The sequence below is a fragment of the Dromiciops gliroides genome, chromosome 1, assembly GCF_019393635.1.
Source record: "Dromiciops gliroides isolate mDroGli1 chromosome 1, mDroGli1.pri, whole genome shotgun sequence".
Classification (NCBI taxonomy): Eukaryota; Metazoa; Chordata; class Mammalia; order Microbiotheria; family Microbiotheriidae; genus Dromiciops; species Dromiciops gliroides.
The window spans coordinates 748,976,776-749,002,429 of record NC_057861.1 but is presented as its reverse complement, the minus strand read 5'-3'; the positions used below and the strand labels follow the sequence as shown (position 1 = coordinate 749,002,429).

The 25,654-nt window shown below is 55.4% G+C and overlaps 1 protein-coding gene across 2 annotated transcripts in view; it reads right to left on the bottom strand.

Annotated features, from left to right (window-relative positions):
- Positions 1-1,875: 1,875 nt before the first annotated feature.
- Positions 1,876-25,654, bottom strand: part of TTC21A (tetratricopeptide repeat domain 21A) — a 40,999-nt gene continuing 17,220 nt past the window's right edge. The window contains exons 8-29 of one of the 2 annotated variants that reach the window (XM_043977947.1): positions 25,068-25,166; positions 22,876-23,068; positions 21,954-22,051; positions 21,345-21,545; positions 20,715-20,844; positions 19,743-19,900; positions 18,590-18,805; positions 16,908-17,146; positions 12,991-13,063; positions 12,762-12,872; positions 12,061-12,199; positions 11,694-11,797; positions 10,973-11,161; positions 9,177-9,287; positions 7,916-7,997; positions 5,903-6,053; positions 4,657-4,818; positions 4,075-4,270; positions 3,470-3,694; positions 2,748-2,868; positions 2,468-2,535; positions 1,876-2,375 (exon numbers count right to left, since the gene is read on the bottom strand). In XM_043977947.1, coding sequence (XP_043833882.1) covers positions 2,298-2,375; positions 2,468-2,535; positions 2,748-2,868; positions 3,470-3,694; positions 4,075-4,270; positions 4,657-4,818; positions 5,903-6,053; positions 7,916-7,997; positions 9,177-9,287; positions 10,973-11,161; positions 11,694-11,797; positions 12,061-12,199; positions 12,762-12,872; positions 12,991-13,063; positions 16,908-17,146; positions 18,590-18,805; positions 19,743-19,900; positions 20,715-20,844; positions 21,345-21,545; positions 21,954-22,051; positions 22,876-23,068; positions 25,068-25,166 — 3,144 coding nt within the window. In that variant the 3' untranslated portion in view covers positions 1,876-2,297. The remainder of the gene's footprint in view (positions 2,376-2,467; positions 2,536-2,747; positions 2,869-3,469; positions 3,695-4,074; positions 4,271-4,656; positions 4,819-5,902; positions 6,054-7,915; positions 7,998-9,176; positions 9,288-10,972; positions 11,162-11,693; positions 11,798-12,060; positions 12,200-12,761; positions 12,873-12,990; positions 13,064-16,907; positions 17,147-18,589; positions 18,806-19,742; positions 19,901-20,714; positions 20,845-21,344; positions 21,546-21,953; positions 22,052-22,875; positions 23,069-25,067; positions 25,167-25,654) is intronic. The other variant, XM_043977938.1, reaches the window with a different exon arrangement.

The following is a 25,654-nucleotide window of genomic DNA, read 5'->3' as shown; positions in this document are numbered from 1 at the left end:
TTTTGTTGTTTTTCTTCTTTTTTGAGGTTCTTCCCTTGTGCTCTGGTTCTTCTTTCACAATAAGACTAATGCAGAAATATGTTTAATGTGATTGTACATATACAACCTATATCAGACTGCTTTCTGTCTTGGGGGGGGGGATTTGGAACTAAAAATCCAGTGAAAACAAATGTTGAAAACTATCCTTATATGTAATATGTAACTGGAAAATAATTTTTTTTAAATGAATGTTAAAAATTCTCTTTACATGTAACTGGAAAAAAATACTATTAAGATTGAAAAACCCACTAATTACACATGTGATTCACAATTCTTTTCTTTTGTCTTTTTAGACTCTAGAAGGGATTTGAGGGGATGGTGTAATGGCCCAGTTTTCTGCCAAGGAAATCGGTTTAGGGAAATCTGACCTGTGTAAGTGAGTTTGCAAAGATTACACATATTGTTATCTGCAGAGCCAGGACCTGTCCAACCCAAGATCCTGGCCATGATCTCACCCCGAAAGCTTCCTTAGCAGCATCCTATTGAGTGCACGTTGCTCCAGGAGATGGGACACACGGCTCATGCAAACAACTCACGGTAGGGAGCCTCCCCTCCCTTTCCCTATGGCGAAGCTCAATCTGAGGGCTGACTTTTTTTTTTTTTAACTCACTGTAGCATCAAAATATGCAAAGAACCCACGGACATAAGTGATGGTGGTTTGGAGAACAGAAGTGTCCATGCTGGTCCTTTGGTTTATCTCCTGACTCCCCCAGCCCTAGCCCCCAACACCATCCAGATACAGAAAGCAGCACAAACAGTCAGGGTGGGGGGAGGGTGAAGACAGGAGTCACTCTCCCAAGCTCAGCTCCCCGCTGGTCCAGGCCACAGCCCAACATTCTTTTGCACTTCACCCTTCCAAGCTTGAGCACAGCAGGAGCCCCCTGCCCTGAGGGGGGTCTGCCTCTCTGCTTCTGGACAGCTCTGATTGGGAGGCCACTTGCCTGAAGGCAGCGGTTCCCTTGCTTCTTAACCCGCCCCCCCCAACACACTTTGTGGCTCCTGCTTCTGCCCCCGGGCCCAGCCAAGAAGCCAGGCCCTCCTCCAGCTCACCCCCTGGTACACCCAGAGACAGCTCTGGTCCGTCCTCCCCACCTCAGATAAAACCCCCTTCTTTCAGCTGATTCTCAGTCCTTGAATCCCACTTGGCTGAGGTGAATTCTGGGTCTGACAAACCACCCTGAGCCTGCTACCATCCTTCTTCTCCCTCCTCCATTGCAGGGGGGGAAGGGATGAGAGGACTGATGCTCAAGGAGGAGGTACCAGTATGGACTGAGCAGGGGGCACTTTAGACCAGGGGAAGCCTGGGTTACACTTTCTCTGTCACACTCTGGGGATGTTCTGGACATCAGAGACAAAGAATTTGATGGAGGCTCTGGGTGTGGATCCTGCCTCTCTCACTTCTCTTGGGGTGACCTTGGGTAGATGGCTCAAACCACTCCAGCCTCTGCTTTCCTCAGATGAAAAAGGAGGGTGTTGAACCAGATGACCCCTAAGGGCTCCCTGCCCCCCAACCTCTTTGACCTTGTGACCACATTATGGATTGAATGCCTTTGGGAAAAATGACACGAAACTCTGAAGTTTTGAATCTTAGCCTGTGAGGGGACCTCAGGGGATCATCTAGTCCAACATCTCTTCCCCTCCCCTTTTTTTTTTATTTTTTTTTTTGTGGGCAGGGCAATGAGGGTTAAGTGACTTGCCCAGGGTCACACAGCTAGTAAGTGTCAAGTGTCTGAGGCTGGATTTGAACTCAGGTCCTCCTGAATCCAGGGCTGGTGCTTTATCCACTGTGCCACCTAGCTGCCCCCCTCCTCCCCTCCCTTTTAAAATTTTTTTTATAGATGGGTAAACTGACGCCTTTGAACAGAAAGGCACCTCAGGCTCCAGGTTACAGAGTCAGGTTTCCTCACTCTTAATCCTGTGATCTCCAAAAAAATGTCTAGATCTCCTAGTGACCAATTCTTTTTTTTTTAACCTAGTGGTCATTATGCCCGTATTTTGCTATAAAAACCCTAAAACCAACAAGTGGGCCGAGTATAGAATGAGAAAGATCACGTGGTCTTCGAAATTTAAAATTCTAATGGTGCAGGTGCCCCTGAGCAGCCTTATGGGGGAAGGCCCTGTCTTTCTCCTGCCCACAAGGCCTCTGTAGACCCCAGCCCCCACCTTTGTCTAGGCTGGGCCCTGTCCAGCAGGAAGAGTCTACGGTTGCCATTTCAGTGCTTCCTGCTGGTACCCAGCGCCCAGCCCCAGCCCCAGCTCTAGGGTCGCAGGGAGCCCTGGGCCTTTTCCAGAATGTCTTCTCTGATCTTTGGGTAGCTGGGGTGTTCCTTCAGGACCTAGGGACCAAGGGAGAGGAAGCTGCCATCAGTGGGGGCTTGCCCACTGGACCAAGGGCAGGAACTGGTCTTAGGTCAAAGAGGCAGCTTACACTGTGGCAAACCTCGATGGCTTCCACAAATCTTTTGTCTTTCAGGTAGTTGAAAGCGAGCTTGAAACCTGGAGCAGAAAGTGCAAGTGATTGCTCATCACCAGGAAGTGTTCCCAGTCTCCCCCATCCCATTCTGGGCTTTGGATGGCTCATGGGATGGCCCAGGCCAGCCCAGCTCAGCCAGGCTTCTTGGATGGAGAAAGCCCTTGGCTGCTCAGACTTCTCCTGGCCCCCTTGGCGCGCCCTCCCACAGCACTCAGCTCCTTAGGGGGCGGCTCACCAATGGAAGGGTTGGCCCGGTTGCTGTACTTCCAGGCTAGCTCGTAGTTACTGGCTGCGTCCTTGTAGGACTGCTCCTTCTCCATGATGAGGCCCATGTACTCATAGGCTTTACAGCATGACTGCAAAGAGAGGCCGTTACAGTTGGCCCGAGCCGGCTCCCAGAAGGGGCCAGGGGAAGGGAATGACTGGCCCTAGGACCCTGGGTTGGCACTGGGAACAAAGGCAGAAGCCGGGGCCGGTGAGCCACAGTCAGGCTGGAACTGGAACCCGGGCCTCCTCTCAGTCCTGTGTTCTCCCAGGAGGCTCCTTGTTCTGACCCTACCCAGCTGTAGGGCCTTGGGTAAGTCACACTTCTCTTTGGCCCTCTGTTTCCTCATCTATAAAGTGATGCCTGACTTTTTGCAGACTTGTGATTTGGATAAAATGAGAGAGGAGATGGGGGTGCACGTGGATGGGGGGACTCCCAAGCCCCCGACTTTAAAGGCCGACAGTGTGTTGCCATGAATGGAGGGCTGACCTGGGTTTCAGTCCCTTCTCTGACTTGGACTGGTCGTGTGACCCTGGGAAAATCACTCGAGCTCTCTGGGTTCTAAGCTGTGTTGGTGCAGGGGTTTCCCTCTGTCAGTGAGATCCCGGGTCAGAGCCAGTGACCCTGGTGTCCTGGGGAAGCCCCGGTGGGCGTGGCAGGCCTGCCCCCCCTCTCCAGGCAGCCCAGCCCACCTTGTTGTACTGAACGCAGCGGCGGAGGAGCTCGGAGGCGATGTCGAACTTGCCGCTTTGACAGTAGATGTCGGCCAGGAGGATCCAGCTCTTCTCCAGGTCCTCGGCATCGGCCAGGGCCCAGGGGACCTTGGCCAGCCTTTTGAGCTGAGTGCGGGCCTTGGGGATCTGCCTCAGGATCATGTAGGCCTGCGCCATGGCCAGCAGGGCCGGGACACTCTCTTTCTGGAAGAAACAGTCCCCGAGGGCCCCATGCCACCTGTCCTGGCCCCGAGAACCTGGGACTTGGGACACACGCCCGGCTTCCTGTGCCTCAGAGGGAGGGTGCAGCCCCTCGAGGGAGGACATGGAGCCTGCCCAGTCCCGTGCTCACTCCCAGCCCAGGCCCCTCCCTGGGCAAGGCCCCAGCCTGCACCCTCCCCTCCCCTCAGAATGTGGGCCCTCTGGGCCCCAGGCCCGGGCTCTCATGAAGGGGACAGCTCCCCAAGTAACTCCATGGCCTCCCTCAGGGCCCTCAGGGTGTGGACCCCTCCCTGCCAAGGGCTCAGCCCTAACCCAAGGACAGCTCAGGGCATGGCCGTGACCTTGGCCCTGCCCGCACTCACCTCCATCTGTGCCATCTCCAGGAAGGCTCCGAGGGCTGTCTCCACATTGGCCTTCTCCTTGGTGGCCAGGAGACAATAGCTCTGCAGCATTTTCAGCTGGTCCTGCCCCTCTTTGTTGTGGGGGTAGAATTCCCGTAAGAGCTTCTCCGCGGTGCGCACCCCGTGCTGCTCCGACTCCTTCTTCTCTGTGGAACTGCTGGAGAGAGAAGTCATGATGGTGGGCCAGGGCCGCCCAGGGGCCTATGGTCAGGGGCCAGCTGGGCTGGAGAGGGGGCTTTCCAGCTGGGCTGGGGGCCCTGGGGCTTCCCTCCTGGTCTGGGGGCTTCCCCTCCTGGTCTGGTAGGGGGCCCCTGCTGGTCTGGGGGCCCTGGGGCTCCCCTCCTGGTCTGGTTGGGGGGGCCCTGCTGGTCTGGGGGCCCTGGGGCTCCCCTCCTGGTCTGGTGGGGGGGTCCTGCTGGTCTGGGGGCCCTGGGGCTTCCCTCCTGGTCTGGTCGGGGGGGTCCCCTAATGGGCTAGGGGGGAGGAGATCCCCTCCTGGCTGGGCCCCAGGGGCTCCCTTCTCAGGCTGGGACCTCCGGTTACCTGTTCTCAATGGTGAGAGTCTCCAGCGCCTCTCCACCCATGATCTCGTTGTCCGGGTTGAGGCAGATCTGAACCATGTTGTAGGTGGCGTTCTGACCCCAGTCGCTGTCCTTGCGGGCCTTGTTGAGGTACTTCAGGGCTTCATTGGGCTGCCCCACGTGCCTGGGGGAGGGAGGGAGGGAGGGAGAAGGGCAGGGCAGGGTGTCACCACGCAGGGCTTAATGATCCAGGATTGCTGGCACCCCCCAGTTCCCCCCAGTGCTGCTCAGTGCAGCCCAAGTCACCCCCGGCAATCCCCTGTGGTGCCGCGGTCATCACAAATGTACACAGTGACGGCTCAACACAAGGTCCACTTTGATGCTGGATTTCACCCCCCGGGCAGCACGTGCCAGCCTCAGTTTGCCCTTCTGGCACATCCTGGCCGAGTGACTTCTCAGGGCTCCCAGGGAGGGCAGTGCCAGCCGGCACTGGCTGAGGGGGCGCCCTTAGCTGGGCATGACTCCTTTTGATAAAATGCCCCCTACCCCTATTGAGGTAACCGCCCTCCGAGGTTGTCACAAGGAAAGGGCTTTTAAGTTCTGAAGATGGCCAGATGGCGAGCTTCTGGGTACAGAGCTGGGAGGGTGTCTAGGGAACATTCCGCTCGGCCCCTTCCCCTTCTAAGGCCCCCGGGCAGTGCAGGTGGCCCAAGCCAGGGACAGAACTGGGATCCTGGGAGGTCAAGGTGCGTGTTCTCACACTGTGAAGGGTTATGGCTCTGGGGACCACGGCCTGTGGCCTTGGCATCTGGCGCACAGGAGGGGCACCGACAGGTCCTGCTGGACCATGAAGGGAGGGTGACGACGCGGGCCTGGGGCTCGGGCCAGCTCAGGCGGAGCCCGAACCACTGAGGAGAGAAACTGGGCCCAGGAGGCATCAGAAGAAAAGTGAGCCAGGGCTCAGCGATGCCCCAGGGGTCTGGGCTGGATGCAGAGCGAGGGCCTGGATTGAAAGCCATTCGGGCTGGGGCAAGGAGTGGCTAACCACCCCTGCTCCTGCCCCAGACCCCCAGCCTGCCACAGGCTCAGGCTCAGCCTGGAGGGGCGGAAGAAGCCGTTGGCATTGTCCAAGGATGGGGCAGCCGCTGCGCGGCCGGGAAGAACCTGGGCAGAGAGCCTGTCAAGGGGGTGGGGGTAGGGGCTGGGGGGGCGCCAGGGGGAGGCCAGAGGCTGCTTGGAGACTATGTCCTGCCCCCCTGGAAACGTACCAACAATAAATGCCTTTGCAATAGTTAAACCCCGGCTCCAAGGGGATCCGACTGGACACTTGCTTGGAAAGTTCAAAGAAGGCCGGAGCATCCTCGAGCTTCCCGCTCCGTCTCAGCAGGTCGATCAGTTTGTTCAACACTGAAAAATTGTCTTAGAGAAGAAACAAAAAGGGCAGAGTCACCCTGGCCTACACTTAGTGTCGGGCGGGGGGCCTGGGGAAGGGGAGGCCTAAGTGGGGCAAAGCTTCAGGTGTCCCCCTGCCGAGGGCCTGGTACAGTGGAAAGAGGCCTGCATCTGGAGTCAGAAGCTCTGGGTTCAAATTCTGGGTCTTACTGCCCAGGACAATTTGGGCCAACCACTTGTTGCCGTTTCCTTATCTGTGAAATGGAGGGGTGGACCAGAGGACCCGAGGGCACCTCTGGCTCTAAGTCTTGGGGGTGATCTCAGGACGGGGGAGGGAGGGAAGGACCGTCTCCCTCCAGCCCCCAGGAAGGGGCAGCAAATGACTTTCAAGCTCAGATAGATTATTAGCAGGAATAGCCGAAGGGCAGCTGCCCCAGGGCCAATAGCCAGCCCCCCAAGCCCACTTTGCTGTAGAAACCCTATTGTAAACATGGCTTTTCCTGCAGGGGTGGAAGCCCAGGCCCTGCCTTTTCCACTATTTCTCGGCCTGGTGAAGCCCATCCTGGGAAGGCTTCTCAGAATCCTGCTTCTGTCCCCAGGCCTCCCGATCGGAGACCCCCACGGAGAAGAGCCTGCCTGAGGGGGAGGGGCTTGGGAAGGGATCCTTTCTTTTTTTTTTTTTAGGGGGCAATAGGGTTAAGTGACTTGCCCAGCGTCACACAGCTAGTAAGTGTCAAGTGTCTGAGGCCAGATTTGAACTCAGGTCCTCCTGAATCCAGGGCCGGTGCTCCATCCACTGCGCCACCTAGTTGCCCCCACAGTCTAATTCTCAAGACAGATGGGTCTCCCTATAATCAGAGACCCCCAAGACCACCCGAAGCTCAGCACTGAGCCCCAGTCTCTCAGCTGAGCTCCAGTCCCATCACCAGCTACCTGATGACTCTCTCCACCCAGATGTCTAGCCGGTGTCTCTCAGAGAACACATCTAACACTGAGCTCATTCTATCTCTCCCCAAACCTATTCCTCCTATGTCTTCATGAGAGAAGCAGGGAGGATGAGGAATGGGGTGAGTTAAGTTTTGGCTGTGGTAAATCTGAAGTGTTGATGGGACATCTGGGGTGGAGATTCCTGGGAGCTGGCTGGAGATGCAAGATGAGAGTGTAGGAGAAAAACTGAGGTCGGATCCATGGATCTGGGGCCGAGGACAGAGAAGTAACAACTCTGTGAGCCAAAGAGCAAATGAAGTCTGTTCCAAAGCATCGGTCTAGAGCAGGGAGGCATGCTGACAGATGGGGAAACTGAGGCACAAGGACCTCAGTTAAATGGCTCTCCAAAGGGCACACGACTAGTCTGTTTCAGAGGCTAGACTTGAATCCAGGTCTCTCCTGGCCCCAAGTCCAACGTCCTTTCCCATCTTCTGAGTTGTTTCTCTTTGTTGCCAACAGAAAGAAGATGGCTGAGGATGAACCCTGGGGTGCATCCCGAGAACTCCCCACCTCCCAAGGAAGCTTGCTTCATTTCTAGAGAGCGCTACCTGTGAGGAAGCCTTCCTCCGATGGAGCCCACGTCTGCTCCTCTGGTGCTTCCCCCACTTTTGCCAAAGGTGCCGTGCCCTCTAAAGTCAGGCGGGTGTGTCTGACCCCTGTTCCATAGGGCAGCCCTTCACAGATCTGAGAAGGGGGTACTGGGGACCTGGACTCCTGGGGATTCTCCCCATCCACCTGCTCTGGGGCTTCCCTCGGCGGTTTGATCCTCAGCTCCTGGGTAGGCAGCCGAGGAATTTGGATCCCTGTTTTACAAAGGGAAACAGAGGCCCCCGAGGGTCCAGGACTAGCGCCCTGGGCCAGGTGGAAGAAGGGACTCGGCAAGCAAGAGGCTGCTTCGGTACCTGGCGCCTTTTCGAGGACTTGGCGGTACAGACTGATGGCAGCTTCATATTTCTGCTTCCTGAACATCAGGTCGGCCATCATCTACGAGAGAACGGAGGCCTCTCAGCCCTCAGCTGTGGGGGCCCCTCTGGGAACCGAGGGCCAGAAGAGAAGAACGCGGGCCTGGTGGCGCTCTGGCCGGAGGTGGCCCTGCTGGCGGCCTCCCTCCCTCCCTGCAGCTGCTTCCAGTGGAGGCCTTGGCCTCCCTCCCTCCCTCCCTCCCTCCTTCCCTGCAGCTGCCTCCAGCAGAGGCCTTGGCCTCCCTCCCTCCCTCCCTCCTTCCCTGGAGCTGCCTCCAGCAGAGGCCTTGGCCTCCCTCCCTCCCTCCCTGCAGCTGCCTCCAGCAGAGGCCTTGGCCTCCCTCCCTCCCTCCCTCCCTCCCTGCAGCTGCCTCCAGCGGAGGCCTTGGCCTTCCTCCCTCCATCTTCTTCCCCATCGCTCTGGTCTTCAATGACCTGGCCCCTCCGAGAGCAGCTGGAGGATGAGCTCTCCCTGGCCCCCAGCCTCCTTCCCATGATCATGATGAAATGATCATGGTCAGTTCCCAGCGAGGCCAGGCCTGGGGATCCAGGCTCTGCCTCATGGCTTCTCCCTCCACGGAGGCTGGGCAGGGGCAGGGGCCAGGGCAGGCCCGAGGACTGGGGGGCTGGTTAGTAATTGTGAGATGGGCCTGACACGAGGTCTCTGCACTGGCTGTGGTTCCGTTCATTCAGAGGCTCACTGACCCGTCCCTCTAAGGGAGGTCAGCCAGCGCTTGGGGCTTTGGCCGGCAGTCCGCTCTAGCTCTCCGGGCTGTGGCTTGTTCACCTCAGTCCTCCTGGGCAAGGGGCACACCCCTTCTCTCGGCCCAGGGCCCGGTGCTGGGCACGCCTCCCATCTGGACCAAGAGGGGAAGGCTGTGGGGCCCCGTGGGTGGCCTCTGTGTGCTGGGAGCACCAGCAGGAGGGGCCTTCTGGGATATACGTCTTTTTTTTTTTTTTTTTTTTTTTTTGCGGGGCAATGGGGGTTAAGTGACTTGCCCAGGGTCACACAGCTAGTAAGTGTCAAGTGTCTGAGGCCAGATTTGAACTCAGGTCCTCCTGACTCCAGGGCCGCTGCTTTATCCACTGCGCCACCTAGCTGCCCTGGGATATACTTCTTAAAACGCCTGGGCAGCTGAGAAAGCCTTTGAGCAGCCCCTGCTTCCGGGTAGTCCGTGGGCGGGGCAGCTAAGGCCCTTACCACGCAGGCCGTCTCGTGACTCTGGTCACTCTGCAGGAGGATGGCACAGTGATTCTCACAGGCGTCCAGGTCTCCTTGGGTCAGGTATAGCTGCGCCAGCTCCAGTGTCACCTGGCGAGACAAGGACGACCCTGGAGGAAGGCAGCGCCCCCCACAGGCCAGTGCCCACCAGGATGCCTGCACCTGCATCGGGCAAGGGAGAGGCTCATCTGGGACATTCTCCTCATCTGCTCCCCAGGCGGGGACGCTTGGAGCTCTGGGGGCCTCAGTTTCTCAGCTGCAAAATGAGTGTTAGTCTCCACAACCGCTATGGCTCCTTCCATGCCTGGATCTGTGCCACTAAGATTTACCAGCTGGGTGACTCCACGCTGGTCACTTAAGCCCCCTGAACCTCCACGTGCTCATCTGTAAGATGGGGACAGGAATATTTATACTTTTACAGGGTTGCTGTGATAGACTGTGGGGAGGCCAATCCCAGGGCGTTCCCTCCTCAGAACTGGCCTCTGGGTCTCTGCCTTTCTCTCTCCTCTCTTTCAAAGGCCATTTCCGGGGAGGTGACTCTTGTGGATCCAGATGTGACCCAGATTACTGCAATTGATTCCTAATTAGTCTCCTTCCTCCCAAGCTCTTCCCCTCCAATCCAGCCTCCACACAGCGGTCAATCACTGCCCTGCTGACAATTCACAGCTCCCTATTGCCTGGTCCAGTCTAGCTCCCATGGACTTTTCCAACCTGACTTCATGTTATTATTCCTCCTTTCGATTCCCCACGATTGGGTGGGTGGTCTCTCCTATGCCTAAAATGCCTTTCACTTCCCCTTCAAGGCTCTAAGGAGAGGCCACCTCCTACAGGAAGCCTTCCCTGAAGTCCCCAGCTGTGAATGCTCTCCCCTTCCTGAAGTGACCTTGGCTTTACTTAGGTGTGTCCATACTTTCAGCCTTGAAAAATGCTTGTTGAATGGAGTTAAGTTGGCTTTTAAAAATGAGTCATTAAAACAATCAAATCAAATCAGTCACTCAGGTCAGTCAATAAGCATTTGTGAAGTGCTTTACTGTGGGTGGCACCAAGATCCAGAAAAAGCCCTCAGGCTGTTCACGTGCATTTCCCTCAGCTGGCTGGGATGCCCATGGTCACTTTCCCCTCTCTGCCCCTCTGGCTGGACGGGAGAACCATCAACTCCAAACCTCCACTGAAGGAGGGAGCCCAGGCCAGCTGTCTCTTCATTTCCCACCCAGTGCATGGTAGGATGTCCTGGGACTTCTCCATCGCCTTCTTCCTGCTCCTCCCCACTTCCGCTCCCTTTTGGGTGTTGGGTCCCCTCACTGGATGCAAGCTCTTGAGGGCAGGGACTGTCTTTTCTGGATCTGTATTCCCAGGGAGGTCACATTGGTGCCTGGCACATAGTAGGTGCTTAATAAGTCTAGACTGACATTCTGATGTGAATAACTAGGTACAGCCTCCAAGACACACACAGAGAGAATGGAAGGTAATCTGAGAGGGGGAGGCGTGAGTGGCCGGGGGTAACCGGGGAAAGGCCTCCCAAGGATTCCTGGGGAAGGCTCTGATTGGCTCGTCCAGTCACATTCACAGGGCATTTTTCCTACACAAGAATTCAGTCTAGAATTACAAGGAAAACAGGCATCACAAACACCACCTTTCTATTGAAGGCCCTTCTTGGAAGGCTGCCAAGGAGCCAATGAGGACTGGCTGGAGCAGAAGTAACAGCCTCTCCCGGCTGCGGAGTTCTTGGCAGAGGCCATGGCGGGGCCTGGGCTGGCTCGGGAGGCGGCCCTTACCTTGTTGTCTATCGGGGAGTAGGACAGGGCATCCTTATAGGCCTTGACAGCCTTCATGTAGTCCCTCTCCGCGAGGTGCTGCTCCCCAAACTGGGCACAGATGGAGGCAGCCAGCTGCTTCTGGGAAGGAAGCACCTCCGGTTGTTCCAAGGGCACCCGCTTCAGTATTCTCGACTGGATATCCAAGGCCTGCAGGGCGGTAGGGACGGGCACTGACCATCTCTAAGGCGGGCCGGCGGAGCAGTGGCCAGTGCCAGCAGTAACCCTAACAAAAGGTGACATCTCTCTAACTCAGGTCCACAAAGCACTTGGCAGACACCCTCACATTTACTTCTTTTTTTTTTTTTTTTGGTGAGGCAAGTGGGGTTAAGTGACTTGCCCAGGGTCACACAGCTAGTAAGTGTCAAGTGTCTGAGGCTGCATTTGAACTCAGGTCCTCCTGACTCCAGGGCCGCTGCTTTATCCACTGCGCCACCCAGCTGCCCTGCATTTACTTGTCACAACAACCCTGTGAGGGAGGGGCCACCTCTGTTCCCAATCTGTAGAGGAGGAGAATGGTAACAGAGAGGTCGAGTGACTTGTCCAGGGTCACACAGCTAAATAAGTGTAGGATTTTTCCTGACCCCCGGTAACATGCTGCCTCTGGCATCGATCTGTTCCCCCTCCCTTCCATCCCCACTTTGTGAGGCACGGAATAGAGCTGTGTCTACACCCTCACTACCTTGTTCAAAGTCTCCATCACCTCTTCATTTTTGTGATTCTTGTACACTTTAGCTAGTAAAAGCAAGCACTTGACGTCATTCATCATGGAAGGGATGTCATTAACTAGAACACAAAGAAGTGTCTTACTGAGTACCCCGCGGTCGCTCGGGTGAAAGCTCACAGACCCTTCCCCCCGCCCCTCCTTCTCCGTCGGGGGCGGGGCACAGCCTCTCAGCGCATGCGCACCAGCTGCCCTCGGCCCTCGCGGCCACCCACAGAAGCCGAGATCCCTCCGATTCCTCTCCCCCCCTTCCCCCTCCCCCAACAGCTGAGGGAGATGAGGTGGCGGAACAGAGTTGCCGGGAAACCCTCCAAGGGGCAGGTACCGAAGTCGTGGTCCAGGGTCTGCTTCAGCACTTTCTCTGCCTTGTTGTATTTCTTGAGCTTCAGAAGCAGCTCCGCGAGGTCGCAGCACAGGAAGTCCTGACCGCTTATCTTCTGAGCAGCTTCGTAGTAATTGATGGCCTTGAGGAAGAGACACAAGGTCTCAGTGGCTCAGCCAGAAGCAGCACCAAGAGAGGGCTTGGCTGTTTCCTCTCCTCCTCGGTGGCTTGGGCATTGGGATGAGCCTGTTACAGAAAAGAAGGGCCCTTGCCGGCCCTGAGGGTTCTCTGCTTGAGGCCACAGTTCTTGGGGGACCCATTGGAGCCCCACTCCAGCATCTTTCTCTCCTCTCCTCCAGACCCCTCCCCCCAGAAGGCGTCCTGTCCCCCCTGAGCAAGGGATCCCCTTGCCCATCCCAGTGCCCCCCGCTAAGCGTGACTGGGGGATGAAGTCCTGAAGTCTCCTGGGTGGTGGTGGGGTGGATGGCAGCAGTCTTGGGCCGGAGGGAGGCTTCTCCCCTTTCTGTGGCTCCAAGTCTCCTGAAGAGCCTTGCAAGCCTGGCTGGGGGCTGGGGGGTGGGGGCGGGGGCTCCCAGATCCCTTCCACCCGGCACATTTGCTTCCCCAGATCAACACGCGACCAGGTGGAGGCGAAGGGACTGCGTGCAAGGCTCCCCACGCAAGGAGGCCCTGCCACTGCTGACCTTGTTATACTGATGAGTTTTCACATACGCCTGCCCAATCCGGCTGACCAGGGAGGCATCGTGAGGATTCTTGCGGTAAGCTTCGTCGTACACCTCCAGCGCCTTCTCTGGCTGTCAGGGAAGGGTGCACAGAAACGAATGTTTCCTGCAGCCCTGGCCTCCCCTCCAACGACAAGCAAGAGATTCTGTGGCCCCGGCGTGGGCCAGGGTCCCCCGGGGAAGCGCTCACCTCCTGAATATTCATGAAGGCATCGCCCAGGAGGAGACTGGTGTGAGGGCCAGGCAAGTGTTCACAGAGTTCCCTGCCAAAGAAACAGAGGAGGATGAGGAGGTGGGAAGAGACCCCCGAGCCTCCCAGCCTCTGCCGCAGAGACATGGAGTGCGGGAGCTGGACGGAGGAACCTTCTCCAGCACCGGATTCAGCAGCGCTATTTTACAGATGAGAAAACAGGTCCAGGGAACGGAAGAAACCAGCCACGCGAGCTGCGCTGCACCTGTGAGCGGCTAAGGGCGTGTTATTCCCATTTGACAGATGAGGAACAGAGACCCAGAGCAATCAAGGGTTGGCCAACCATCATGTTGTCTAAGCGGCCGCATCAGAGACACCAGGCTCACCCCTAAGACTTGTGTAATGAGCACAGAAAACGCCAGAGCCAGAACTCAGGAGAAATCCTACCGGGCTCAGTCTGCGGAGCTTTCCTAACACTGGATTCTTACTGTATTTGTATCAGGATCCCTAGCACATTCATTCATTCATTCATTCATTCATTCATTCATTCATTCATTCATTCATTCATTCATTCATTCATTCATTCATTCATTCATTCATTCTTCCATTCATTCATTCTTTCTTTCATTCATTCATTCGGGTCTGAGAAAGCTGCCCTTTCTGGTGATGAGCAGTGATCCTTGGTTTCCCGGAGATCTAGGCAGGGAGGGGGGGGAGTAGCTTAGACTTCTCCTGGGGGGTGGGGGTGGTCTGTGGGGAGGGGAGCCTGGATAAGGCTGTGAAGAAGGAGGAGGGTGGGTGGCCAGACCCCTTGAGCCCTCCATCACCTCTTGACTCTGCCACCACCACATCTCAGAAGGGCCCGAGCTTCTGGCTAGGTCTGCACAGTCAGTGGGAGGGACAGGAGTGGGCAGGGGAATTCAAGGCAGCCAGGCTTCTGTCCCAAGGACAGGAGAGTCAAGGGAAGGGCAGCCGGCACCATGGGACTTTGTAGCTACCAGCAGGATGAGGCCTGGGAGTTCTGGAGAATCTGGAACTGACGACACTGAAAATCTCTAGCCAAGTTGTTGTTTTGTATCCTCTACAGAGGGAGTGTTGCCTAGTGGTTAGAGAGTGAGATACTGAGTCCCACCTTAGCGGGGGACCCTGTACGAATGAGGCTGCGGGAAGCTCTCTAAGACAAGGAGGAAGGGGCTCTTTACCTGGGTTCTGGGAACCTTCCATTTTTTTTTTTAGTATTTTGAAGACTATATTTCATTATAATTGGCTTCCTTTGTAATTCAATGTATTTTATTTCATGCATTTAAAAGCCCTGTTCTCACACAGGGTCCCAAGGCTTTTCCAGATGCTGTCGAGGAGTTCCCCCTACTCTAAGACAATCAGGGGCAGAGAGGTCCCTATTTACACAGGTGGAGGGCATTTCTCCCCGGGGCGTTCCCCAAGCCAATGAAAGCACAGGTCTTAGCTTCACCCCTTCTTACCCTTAATTCTTGAGAGGTCAGAGAATTCTCCAGTTCGCTAGTTAGCCCGAGCCCAATTTCCCGGGCACATGCTGAGACCTCTGGAAGAGGTCTCCAGCTCCCTACATCTCCCTCGGGCGACAGTGGTAATGGGCAGAGTCAGACACTTCTCTGTCTCCAGTTAGAAGACCAAGGTCTCTGTCCCAGCTCCGTGGTCCTAGAACTGGCCGGCTTGGGGAAGAAGGCCGGGCCGGCTGGGGAAAGAAGCTGGGGAGCCCATCCTGGTTCCAGTCTCCACCCGGCAGCCAGTACTGTGCCTGGCCAGAGAAGGGGCTTCCCAAGTGTGTGCACACTGACTGGCTGTCTGTGCTCAGCGATCTCCTGGCCCTGCCGAGGCTCAGCTGACAGTCTTGGGGGCTCTCCTCTGGGCCGCCTGGATGTTTGTGGGGCTGGGAGGGGGCCGGGGGTCCCTGAGCTTTCAGGATACTGCAGCAGGTGCAGGATCAATTGTAACTTAATTGTCTTCACCTGTCACCCCCCCTTCCTAGTTTTGTCCCCGGTCCCAAACAGGGGATTGACCCTCTCTGGAGGATGTGCCAAGACCACCTCAGGGCCTCGTCATGCTGCCAAGTCAGGAAAATGAAAAGACAATTCTTCTAAGGATGTTTCCAAATGCTTTCCAGGGACGAGAGGCTGCTAGTGGCACCACACGGGAGAAAACACTGGGCCTTCGGGAGCCAGGAAGACCCAAATTCAAATCCAGCCTCAGAAACTTGCTAGCAAGTCACTTAACTTCTGCTTGCCTCAGTTTCCTCATCTGTAAAATGAGGGGGTTGGACATGCCTTCCAAAGGCCCCACATTTGTGACCCCCTACATTTGTTGTTGTTTTGCAGGACAATTGGGGTTAAGTGACTTGCCAGGATCACACAACTAGTAAGTGTTAAGTGTCTGAGGCTGGATTTGAACTTCCTGAATCCAGAGCCGGTGCTCTATCCTCTGCACCATCTAGCTGCCCTGCTACATTTGTTTTTGTTTTGTTTTTTGTTTTTGCAGGGCAATGGAGGTTAAGTGACTTGCCTAGGGTCATACAGCTATTTTTTTTGTGTGTGAGGCAATTGGGGTTAAGTGACTTGCCCAAGGTCACACAGCTAGTAAGTGTTAAGTGTCTAAGGCTGGCTTTGAACTCAGGTCCTCCTGACTCCAGGGCCAGTGCTCTATCCACTGCACCACCTAGCTGCCCTCTACATTTTTTTTTTTGGCAGGGCAATGGGGGTTAAGTGACTTGCCCAGGGTCACACAGCTAGTAAGTGTCAAGTGTCTGAGGCCGGACTTGAACCCAGGCACTCCTGACTCCAGGTCCAGTGCTCTATCCACTGCGACACCTAGCTGCCCCTACATTTGTTTTTAAGATGACATCCCTAGATGTTGCAGTGGATAGACCAACAGATTTGGAATCAGGAAGTCCTGAGTTCAGATCCTACCTCAGACTCCCTGACCCAGGGCATGTCACTGACCCTCTCTGTTTGCCTTGGTTTTAGAATGGGGATCATAATACTCCCTGCTTTTCACAGGCTTGTGAGGGTCAAAGAAGAAAACATATATTAACTTGGGTAACTTTGACCACCTTAAGGAACTATAGAAATGCTAGTTAGGTTATACTTATTAGAAAGAACCACTATTTTCTGAGCAAATTGTAACCCAGTGGGGTGAAGGAGGGAGGTCAGACTGACACTCTCTAAAGGGAAAAGGGTGGCTCAGGGCCAGTCTGGGGCATTTCAGAGAAATTGGGAACACACTACTGTATCCCCACCCCCCCAGGGAAGAAGCAAGACAGGTGAAGGGGGAGGGAGCAATAACCTATATAACACCTACTATGTGCTAAGCATTTTATAAATATCTCATTGGATCCTCACAACCACCCTGGAGAGGAGGGGCTGTTTTGATCCCTATTTGACAGTTGAGGAAACTGAGGCAAACAGAGGTGAAGTGACTTGCCCAGGGTCACACAGCTAAGAAGTGTGTGATTTAAACTTGGGTCTTCTTGAGTCTAGGCTCAGCGCTCTGTCCACTGTAGCTGCTTCCCAAGGCACTCTTCCCCAAGAGCATGAATGGAGCTCTTTCTGGAGGAAAGCTACCTCGCACCCCCCCCCCCACACACCTGGCTAGGCTCCCTGCCCAATCCAGGCTGTGCAGCTCAGGGGCTGGAGACCGTAACCCGGCAGGAGCCAGAGCCGCCTGCCTCACCGGCTCCGGAGCCTTACCTGCCCGTGCTGGTGGTGCGTCCCTGGGGAGATTTTGCCCAACGGTTCATTGGTTTTACCTTTACTGCCTGTGTCCCTCAGATCTTTCTCAGAGTCGATGCTGAGAGTGTGTGGAGGCCACAGCCTCCCCAGACCTCCACGCCGTCCCCCTTCCCCGCCTCCGCCTTGCCCTCCCCGCCAGTCTTCCCGCCTTACCGATAGCAGCCGATGTAGAGTCGGATGTCTTTCCGCGTGTGGAGGTAAATGTTCGCCATCTTTTCCTTGGCCTCCGTGTAATAGGGCTGCTTGGGGGTGATGTTCCTCAGCATTCCGAGCGCCATCTCCACGTTCCCCTTGCTCAGAGCCAGGTCCACGTTGGCGATGGTGATGCGGATCTCCTCCGGCGTGCCGCTGAACTCGTTAATAGCGTCCTGCATGATCTTGGTGGCCTCGTGCTGAGAGAAGGAAGCGAACAGAGACCCCGGGGTTAAATTGGGAAGGGTGCTGTGTATATGCGCGTGTGTGTGACTCGAACACAGACCCCGGGTTTAAATTAGAAAGCATAGGAGGAGTGGTGTGTGCGTGAGTGCGTGAGTGTGTGAGTGCATGTTGGAGGACCTCCAGTGTGATTGAGGGTTAAGTGACTTGCCCAGGGTCACACAGCTAGTAAGTGTCAAGTGTCTGAGGCTGAATTTGAACTCAGGTCCTCCTGAATCCAGGGCCGGTGCTTTATCCACAGCACCACCTAGCTGCCCCCCAAGAGACTTCCCTCTTCTAATGGAGACCTACAACTGCTCCAATGCACCAACCTTTTCCATTGGGGGGCCAAGGCCCCTACAGGGTTCGGTGACCCGCCCTGTTACACAGTTAGTCCGTCTGGCTCCCAGCCGGTGGGTGGGCAGGGGCTGTTGGGTTTATTGTCTTTGGACGGGCGTGTGCCCAGCTCCGGGCTTTGGTTAGAGGAGGTGCTAAAAGTGCTGGTTTTTGAATTGAATGGAAAGGTCCCATGTCCCCTGGCTGTCCTTAGCACTTTCTCCTGACCCAGTGCCCTCCTGGCAGGCCTAGGGTTGTGCTAGGAGTCTGCCCCAGGGTTCAGTGACTGATTTTCTAGGGAAAACTAAATAATAGGAAATCTTAGTTTGGGTTAATTCTTTCACTCCTCTCGGAAATATCAGTCTTTCCACTAGGTGGCAGCAGTGGACAGAGACCTAGGCGTGGAGTCAGGAAGACCTGAGTTCAGGGGCAGGTAGGTGGTTCAGTGGATAAAGCACTGGCCTTGGATTCAGGAGTACCTGAGTTCAAATCCGACCTCAGACACTTGACACTTACTAGCTGTGTGACCCTGGGCAAGTCACTTAACCCTCATTGCCCTGCAAAAAAAAAAAAAAGGAAGATGAGTTCAAATTCAATGTTAGACACTAGCCTCAGTTTCCTCCACTGTAAAGTGGGGCTAATAACAGCGCCTGCCTCCCATATACAAACATACACGAAACGCTTTGCAAACTGTAAAGCGCGGTATTAATTTGAGCTACGGAAGCCAGTATTTTCCTGAGGCTGGAAAGTTCTCAGCAATTTTTGATGAATCGATTAAAGTCACTTCTAGAGTAACAAAACGTGGACACTCGCGTTCCCCCCTCCTTCCTGGGAAGGTCCATCGCTCCTGGCCACCTGGCCCGGGCTGCCGCTGCGTGTCACCCCCGCAGCTGGCACAGCCTCAGCGGGGCTCGGACAAGCCCGCTGCTTGGGCGTCCCTACGGCTGTGAAGACAGGGAGTCTGGGGGCCAAGGCGCTGTCAGAACCTCCAGCGGACGGAGCCAAGGCCGCTGTCCTGCCCGGGCTCCGGCGCCCTCACGTCTGTGCCCACTTAGCTCAAGAGAAGGCGGCTCCACGGCTCTTACCAGTTCCCCATTGAGGCGCAGCGCATCCGCGAGTTCTAGCAAGATGGACACCCGCTCGCTGGGCCGGATACACGAGCCACGGGTCTTCTTGTTCTCCCCCTTCTTCATGGTGGGAAGCTTCATGATCATCTTCAGGGTCTTGATGGCTTCTGGGTAATCTCCTGACTTGTTCAGGGCTCTCGCTTTGATGAAGTGATAGAGCGGGTGATCGCGCACCTAGGAAGGGACGAGTGCCCGCGGTGGGGCAAAGACAAGGAGGCTTCGCAGCCGCCAGGGCTGGGAGGGGTCTGAGGAGGCCTTCTGGCCCTCCCCAGTTTTCAGGTAGGTGTGGCAGGTGGGGACGGGGCTTGTGGCTGATGGCTGGGAGACACTTGGGACCTAGAATTTGAGCACCAAGCGCAAGATGCCAGGAGGCATGTGGGCAGTCAGGTGAGGAATCAGTAATTCTTACAAGGGGGAATGGACCTTGGGGGTTACCGGGTCCAGCTTCCTACTTCCTAGCCCTGGGAGGAATTTCTTTCTAGAGGAGGGCTTCTTAGCCTGGGGTGGTGGAGGTGTGGAGTTGAGGGGGGGCGGCATTCTGTGAGATCTTAAAACAATATCGATAGCTCTATTTGAGTATAATTGGCTTTCTTTGTAGTCCTGTGCACTTAAAAACATGATTCTGAGAAGGGGACCACAGGTTTCAGCAGACTGACTGTCTAAGGGGCTCATGACACCAACACCCCAAGGGTAAGAAGCCCCTTTGACAGGTGGTCCCCCAGGCTCTGCTTGACAAGAGAGGTCACACCTGCCCACCATGGCTGCAGCTGTCTCAGAGCCCTTAAAGATGACAAGGTGGGCAGAGTAGTACAGAACATCACCCCAAAAGCTTAGGCCTCCATGGAAGTTGAGGGACCAACCCTCACTCAACCAACCGGGACCACAGGACCCAGGGCTCCCAGAGGAGTAAGGGGCACAGACCCTCAGTCTGACCAGCACCATGGTTCAGGGGCCCTGGGGAAGTGAGGGTAGAGCCCCTCTCTGGGTCCTCCCAGATGAGAGAGCCCAGGGTGCCAGGGGAGACTGGAAGTGGATGCATGAACAATGTGTTTGTCCTTGGGCACAGAGCAGCTGTTCCTTGCCTGGCTCCCACCCTTGCATGCCCACTCACCTGGAAGTTGTGGCTGACTCCCAGCTCTAAGGAGTGGGAGCACATGGTGAAGTTTCCCTGAGACAGGTAGATCTGGGCCATCAAGAGATGAACATCAGCAGAGGTCGGGTCCAGCTCCAGGCAGCGCTGTAAGGTGCTCTGCGCATTCTCCAGCTCTCCTAGGGAAGAGCATCGCCGAGCCTGGCTTCAGACCCAGCATCCCTCGGACGCCACCTTGGAATCTCCAGCTCCACTTATCCAAATAGAACTTGGCATCTTCCCCCACCCGCACCCCCTTCCAAACTTCTCTTTCCCGTGAGGGCGTCACACTCTGCCAGGTCCCCCAGCTCTGGGTCCTGCATCTTCCTTCCCTCCTCTCTCCAGCAGCTGCTGAATACTGCTGATGCCGCCTTTGTCATAGCTCTCGCACCGGCCTCTCTTCTCCCCTCACGTTGCCTCCCCAGCACTTCTTGCCTAGACTAGTGCAGTTGCCTCCTGGTTGGTCTCTACCTGCAGTATCTTCTCTCACTAATCTCCAAAGGCAGAGGTCTGACCATGTCACCTCCCTGCTCAGAAACCTTCACCCCTAGGATAAAGCATAGATTCCTTCCGAGGACACCACAGCTCCACAAGAGCTCCATGACTTACTTTTTTTGGTGTGTTTTGTTTTGTTTTGCGGGGCAATGAGGGTTAAGTGACTTGCCCAGGGTCACACAGCTAGTCAGTGTCAAGTGCCTGAGGCCGGATTTGAACTCAGGTCCTCCTGAATCCAGGGCCGGTGCTTTATCCACTGTGCCACCTAGCTGCCCCCTCCCTGACTTACTTTGACAGTTTTCTCAAGAATGAGAAAATAAACTCCAGTTTTACCCACCCTTGATGGGTACCTATCAGAGAAGGCACTTGCTGTGGCCAGTGGAGAAGCCACAGTCAGTGGGAATGCAAGGGTTCTCTGCCCACCTGACTGGCCGGCATGGCCGGGGGCTCTCTGCTTACCTGATAGGTACTTGACCTGGGCCATGAGATAAAGCGGGTCGATCAGAGCGGGGGCCACTTTGACCACTGGGTTCAGGATCACTGCTGCTTGTTTGAGGAGGGGAGATATGATCTGGCCTGGGGATCTGGGCTGGAAGGAAATTTGACCCTGGCTGTCAGCATCTCACTATTGCAGCCTTCAGGGCCTTCCTTGGGGACCTCTGGAAAACCAAAGCCAAGGGTTCTTCTGGGAGAACCCACAGGTAGGTGGGCAGGGGTCTGGCCCAGCCCAGCCCCAGTGGTTCCACTAGTGGGAGGGTCATGATTTCCTTTTGCATTTGAAATATCCAGGAACAGGAAGGGAATAGTACAAGGAGAGTAAGCTAAGAGGGCCCTGGGTTGAATCTGAGACCTCAGCGGGGGATGCCTGGCAGCCCTGCTCTGGCCTGGGGCTCAGAGAGGACCTGCTTGGCTGCGGGGGAGCCTCTTCTAACTCCCGCAGGAGCGTGGATCTGTGTTGGGCAGCCCCTTTGAGTCTTGAGGGGGCTGCGGAGCGTCCGAATGCCCCCCAGCTCCGCGGGGCAGGGACGGGCCGTCTGCCTTCCCTGTTCCCCATGCCCCGGCAGGGCTCTGTGCAGACACGGGGCCCACCTGCTTGGGGCAGAAGAAGAGGTATTCTTTCACGATGTTCACCAAGAAGATGGGGTTGAGCTTCTCAAAGTACTCCACACTGAGGGGTAGACCTTGCATGTTGGAGAAGTGGAGCTCAGCGGCCTCCTTGAGGAGAGCTGTGGCCACCTGTTCACTCTTGTGCTTCTTGGAGGCCAGAAGAGCTTGGAGGAAGGTGAGGACCTGTCATGGGGAGGAAGCTCTTGGCCCCAGACACTTGAGGCTCTTCCCAGACTGGTCTCGGGCCAGGACACGAGCCAAAGGGTCTCCGAACGGCCCCCAGGGCCCGTCTGACCCGGGCCTGCCCAAGACCTTTCCCAACAACCCTGGCCTTCCAGGAAGGCCTCCAGTTTGGCCTCTTTGGGATTTTATTTTTTTGCAGGGCAATGGGGGTTAAGTGACTTGCCCAGGGTCACACAGCTTGTAAGTATCAAGTGTCTGAGGCTGGATTTGAACTCAGGTACTCCTGAATCCAGGGCCAGTGCTTTTATCCACTGCGCCACCTAGCTGCCCTGCTCTCTTTGGGGTTTTAATTGGGGCTGGACAGGGGGACGGAAGGAAAAGAATGGGAGAAATAAGGTGACCTCTGACCTCGGATTTCCCCAGGGACTGCTGAACTTCCTTCAGGAATTCCAGCTGTTGCTCAGCCTCCTCCAGGTTGCCCTCCAGGATCTGGCACCAAATGATGCCTGCAGTCCAAGAACACAAAGGTAACCACCCCACCCTATCAATTTAACTCATCTGTTGGCCAACTGACAAGGCTGCCCGTGTGTCTGTCGGGGGTCCCTGAACCAGCAGATACTGTCCTTCCTGAATCCCCCAGGGAGCCTGGACAAGTGCTGCTCACAGGGAGTTTCCTTGTTTTGTCAAGTTCACTTCAAACTTATAGAAAGTATGAGGAAAAGCAGGAGGTCAGGGTGGCACCCCCGCTACTGTACTGTGAGCACCCTTAGGACCTTTTGTTATCCAGAGCTGAAGAGTCCCCAGTGACAGACCACCCTGCCTTGTCTTTCCTTCTTTCTGTCGGTGTCAGCTCCCAATGCCTGCCCCAAGGGGAGGCCCCCCAGTTATACCCAAGACTGAGGGAGGCCACATTAAAGCCCTGGTGTTATGGGGCTAGTGACCCATCAGTGCTAGGCCTCAGCAAGCATTCACTGCACCCTGGCCACGTATTAGGAACCCAAAGACAAAGGAAATGACGGTGGCTGGGGCCCTCCGGCTCCTTCTGTTCTATGGGAATGAAGGAAAAGGAGGCTCCCCACTTCCTCTGCAGAGGTGCGTGAGTGTGGGGTTCATGTCAGGGGTGACTGAGAGTCCTGGCAGAGTTTGCAGCCTCTCTGGGAAGGGGAGGGAGCAGTGATGAGGGCGGGGATTTAAGTCATGCAGAAACAAAGGAGTTCAGTAAAATCTATGACTTTTCAAAGGGGTCCTCTTGGCCCTGGGCTTGTCCGAATTTTAAATCTGGTCCTGCAGGTCAGACGGCCGACGCCCCTCCCCACGCCGCCCCCAGCACCTGTCAGGGCTGCGATGCTGCTCTCGTCCAGCTTCATGGCTTCCGTGTACCACAGGGAGGCGTCCTTCGCTCTGTCCTGAAGGATGAGCTGGTAGCCCAGCTCGTTAGCGAACTGGGCGTCCGAGGGCACCGCCATGAAGGTGCGCTCCATGAAGCTATAGATTTGCTGCAGGATCATCTGGTGCTTCCCGCACTGCAAGGAAAAGCAACACTGGCCTGAGCTGCCGGAGCCGACCCGGCCCCAGGGTCCCCCCGGAGCCAATCACGCTGAGGGTCCCTGCCAGTTGGCCAGGCCCTGGCATTCCAGGGAGCCAAAGACACAAGCGAGTAGCGTCAGGCCCAAGCGATCATTGATCGGGCTGTCGGGAAGGCCTGCCTGGATCGGGGTTACGAGGTACAGTTCAGGATCCCAGCACCCCAGGACCTCAGGGTTGGAAGGGGCCCGCACACGGTCATCCAGCCCCAGCCGAAGAGCTCCAAAGGGGGTGTGGCAGCCCTTCTGCCTGACACTGGGCTCAGCCTTGCTCCTCTGCACCCCCTCCCACCCTTGGCCCCCCCCTGGGGGCCACAGAGGAGGGGGCTAATCCCTCCCCAGACAGCTGTCCCCGTGCCCAGTCTCCTCCAGCTCCTTTCACTGGCTGTCCTCTTCTGGGCACTCTGAGGCCTTCTACTGCCCACCCCTTGTAGGCCCTAGTGCCCAGAGCTGAGCAGAGGCCTCCGGAGGAGCTCAGACCAGGCCAGTACGGAGTTGTGCTATCACCTCCTTCTTCCTGAAAGCTCTGCCCCTTTGGTGTAGCCCAGGGTGCCCCTTACTGTAACAGGCTGCCACATCCTGCTCGTCTCATAGTGAGCTTGCAGCCCACTAAGAACCCTGAGATCTTTTTTTTTTTTAAAGACATGCCATTCATTCATGAGGCAACGCCTTCTAGTGGAAAACTGAGGGGTCAAGGACCAGGGTCTGGATTTCCACTCGGCTACTTCCTGCCTCTGTGAGGTTGGCAAGTCACCGACCCTCTCTGGGACTCAGTTTCCCCTTCTCTAAACTGAGGAGACTGGCTTGGACCAAGTGACCTCTGAGGTCCCTCCCCACTCTGGATGGCTCAGGATTCCTTCTACCAGCAGTTACCATGTGTCTAGCGCTGGACTCGGGTGCCAGAGCGGGCACAAAGATGTCACAGCCCCCCCGTCTTGGGAAGCTCATGGTGTGGAAGCAGAAGCAATGCTTTTCCAGGGACAGATGAGGTAAGAGCAGACACGAGTGGGAGCAAGAGGGTTCTTGGCTGTGCATACCCTTTGACCCAGCAATTCCACTTTTAGGTCTTTTTCCCAAAGAAATCATGGAAGGGGGAAAGGGACCCACATGTACAAAAATATTTATAGCTTCTCTTTACGTGGTGGCAAGGAATTGGAAGTTGAGGGGGTGCCCATCCATTGGGGAATGGCTGGACAAGTTGTGGTATAGGAATACAATGGAATACTATTGTGCTGTAAGAAATGATGAGCAGGAAGAGTTCAGAGAAACCTGGAGGGTCTTGCGTGAGCTGATGATGAGTGAGATGAGCAGAACCAGAAGAACATTGTACACAGTATCATCAACATTGAGTGTTGACCTACTGTGATGGACTATATTCTTCTCACCAATGCAATGGTACAGAAGAGTTCCAGGGAACTTGTGATGGAAGAGGATCTCCAAATCCAGGAAAAAAAAAAAGAACTGTGGAGTATAGATGCTGATTGAACCATACTATTTCTTTTGCTTTTGGTGCTGTTGTGTTTTTTTTCTATTTTGAGGTTTTGCATTACTGCTCTAATTTTTTCTCTTATAACAGGAATAATGCAGAAATAGGATTAATGTTATGTGTATATATATGTCTGTGTATATGTATATGTATATAGATATATAGATATAACCTATATCAGATTACCTGCTGTCTAGGGGAGGGGGGGAGGGAGGGGAGGGAGGGAGAAAAATCTGAAATTGTAAAGCTTGTATAAACAAAAGTTGAGAACTATCTTTACATGTAACGGAAAAAATAAAATACCTTATATGTTTAAAAAAAAAAGAGGGTTCTTGGGATGAGGGGGGCTCTAAGGGAAGAGTCAAGCCTGGGGAGGGGTGTCCTGGGCTGAGCTTGGCAGAGGCGAAGGAGGAGGGGGGCATTCTCTCTGCAAAGGGAGAGACGCCCGCTCACCAAACGACTGATGACGATGACTTTCTTGAGGTGGAGGCTGGGGTTCTGGGGCTCCTTGGTCTCCAGAGCCTTGATCAGATTTCTCACGTGATTGATCGCCTGTGGGGAAGAGAAAGAAAAGCATGGGCTGCACCGGAGGCCTCTCCCGGTCTTGCCCTTGACTGCGGGCCTGTGCGCTTTCAAACAGAAAGCCTGGTTTTCAATCTTGTTCTACCTACCAGGTACAGAAACCCCACACGTGTGATTCATTGTATTTGGGTGGATTGTGCTTCATCAGCCAATAAGCATTTGTTAAGCACCTGCTATATACCAGGCACCACGAAAAGAGGCAAAAGACTGTGGCATCCACCCTTTGTGAGGCCGCACAGCTTGGTGGATGAGTCAGAAAACCTGGGTTCAAATCTTGCCTTGTCGAACTGCCTGTTCGATCCTAGCCGGTGCCCCTTGGGGGAAAAGGAAATAACTGGTGTGCCTGACACTCCCATAGCGAGGAGGCTGCTTCTCAAAGAGAGGGACATTATGGCCTGCCCAGCAGAAGACGCTGCCCGATAGAGGAATGATGGAGAAAACACTTGTCATTGTCATAG